The following is a 1,863-nucleotide window of genomic DNA, read 5'->3' as shown; positions in this document are numbered from 1 at the left end:
ATACACAGAGGGGAAACCGAGGCCCAGGCTCAGCGCCACTCAGTGGCCTCTCTGATTCCCAGCCAGGCCCCGGCTCCCACTTCCTCTTCCCTCCGCTGTGAGCTGCCCACAGGTTCCACTTCCAATCCTCTGGGGAGACCTCGTTACTAGCTCCTGCTCAGACACCCGGAAGACACCTACCCTCCACCTGCCGGAGGAGGACGCCACGGAACAGAGGGCATACAGTCAGGCCTGCAGACAGAGCTGGCCTTGCAGGCAGATCCGGGAGGTGACACCCAGGCCTCAGGGTCCCACGGTGTCGGCTTTGCAGTGGGATTTTGAATCCCTCTTTCTGGGTTTGGTTTCTCCACCTGGAGGAGGAGCTGCTCAGAGAAGCCACCTGGCAGGTAGGGCTCTGAGATTTGGAGACGCAGAGTCCAGGAGGTCGGAGGACAGAAGGGTTGAGGGGCAGGAGCTGGCTCCGGAAGCCTGTAGGCCTGATGCGGGGGGGGGGGGGGGGGGGCGGGGGAGGCCAGTAGAGGAGGCAGTGGGGAACAGGGACAGCCTCCCAGGATTTCCACCCTGGGCTGAGGGGCTGGGATCTTGTCCGGGGGTGCTGGGGAGCCCCGGAAGGGCTGCGATCAGGGGAGGGACAGGTCAGCTCTGGAGTATTCCAAGATGGGCTGGAGCAGGAGGCTGGAGGCAGGAAGGCTGGGGAGGAAAATGAGTTCTGAATGGGGTGGGCGCCGTGGGCAGAGCTAGGATGGGAGATGCACAGGAGAGGATGATGCCCGGGCCTCTGGGTGGACAGTGGGGCTGACTGCAGGACCTGGGCGGTTCTGGGGACAGCGGCAGGTCACACTAACGTGGTGGCCTGCGGGTCCCCACAGCATCATTCAGCCCATGGAGGACCCTGCAGAGACTCCGCGGTTGGCTCCCCATGAGGCGCTGTGCCTGCCCTGGGCCTCCCTCATCCTCCTCTACTCCCTGGTGGCGCTCACCTCCTACTTGCTGGAGGTGACCATCCACGGCCTGCTGATCAAGGCTGCGGGCCCCCTCCTGCCTTCCCCTTTGTCGGCTGCCTGGTTTGGCCACCAGGCCACTACTGATGTCATCTTCACAGTCCTCCTGCCGCTGACCCTCACCTGGACACGCTCCTGCTGGCCCCTGGGTGCTGCCTTCTGCCGTCTGGACCCCAGCCTGGCCTTCCTGACCTTCTACGCCAGCGGCCGCCTGCTGACCCGCACGGCTGCTGACTGCCAGGCTGTCTTGCTGCAGCCGGCCTGGGCTCTGGCTCACCACACGGCTCGCCAGGTGGTTTTCTGGGCCGCTGGGTTCTGGCTCCTCCTGCTGGGCCTCAGTGGGTCAGCCCTGCGAGCCCTGAGGGACCAGGCAAGCCCCGCTGACCCCTACAACAAGACACCTGCCGGGGAACTCCCCAGCCAAGGCCAGGGCTCCAGATCCTGGGGCCACGTGCTGGACCAGCTGGTGTTTGGGCTTGGGGTGCCCCTGGGGGTGCTGAGCACCTTCCACAGCCTCCTGCGGGCCAGGCTGTGGTTGGTGAGGCTCACGGGGCGGCCCCCACTGCTGGGCATGCCCTGGGCCACCAGGGCCATGCTGTTTCTCTGCTGGTTCCCCTTCCACCTGCTGCTTCTCCTGAGGCTCCTGGGGATGCAGGAGGCTGGTCTGGACCTGGGGGATGTCTGGGTGCTTCTCAGACCCTTGGGGTTCACCCTGGTGGTGGCCAGTGGCTGCCTCAACCCCCTGCTCTATGTGCGTGTGGCCCAGGCCCTCGGGCGACAGCTGTGTCAGTCCCTCTGGTCCTGCCCCAGAGGAGCATCTGGGGAGGAGACTGGTGGGCTGAGCCCTCCTGCAGCGACCTGA

The 1,863-nt window shown here is 65.6% G+C and overlaps 1 protein-coding gene across 1 annotated transcript; it reads left to right on the top strand.

The window, feature by feature from the left end:
* The first annotated feature begins 882 nt into the window (after nucleotides 1-882).
* LOC143384297 (chemerin-like receptor 1) lies at nucleotides 883-1,863 on the top strand. Its single transcript, XM_076839336.1, has one exon. It carries the CDS (start codon nucleotides 883-885, stop codon nucleotides 1,861-1,863), a length of 981 nt encoding a protein of 326 aa, XP_076695451.1.

This window comes from Callospermophilus lateralis, chromosome 18 (genome assembly GCF_048772815.1).
Source record: "Callospermophilus lateralis isolate mCalLat2 chromosome 18, mCalLat2.hap1, whole genome shotgun sequence".
NCBI lineage: Eukaryota > Metazoa > Chordata > Mammalia > Rodentia > Sciuridae > Callospermophilus > Callospermophilus lateralis.
This window is presented reverse-complemented; position numbering and strand designations above follow the sequence as displayed.

What these genes read in the sequence shown, in the direction of transcription:
- LOC143384297 (XM_076839336.1), top strand. Translation starts at nt 883, where the DNA reads ATGGAGGACCCTGCAGAGACTCCGCGGTTGGCTCCCCATGAGGCGCTG.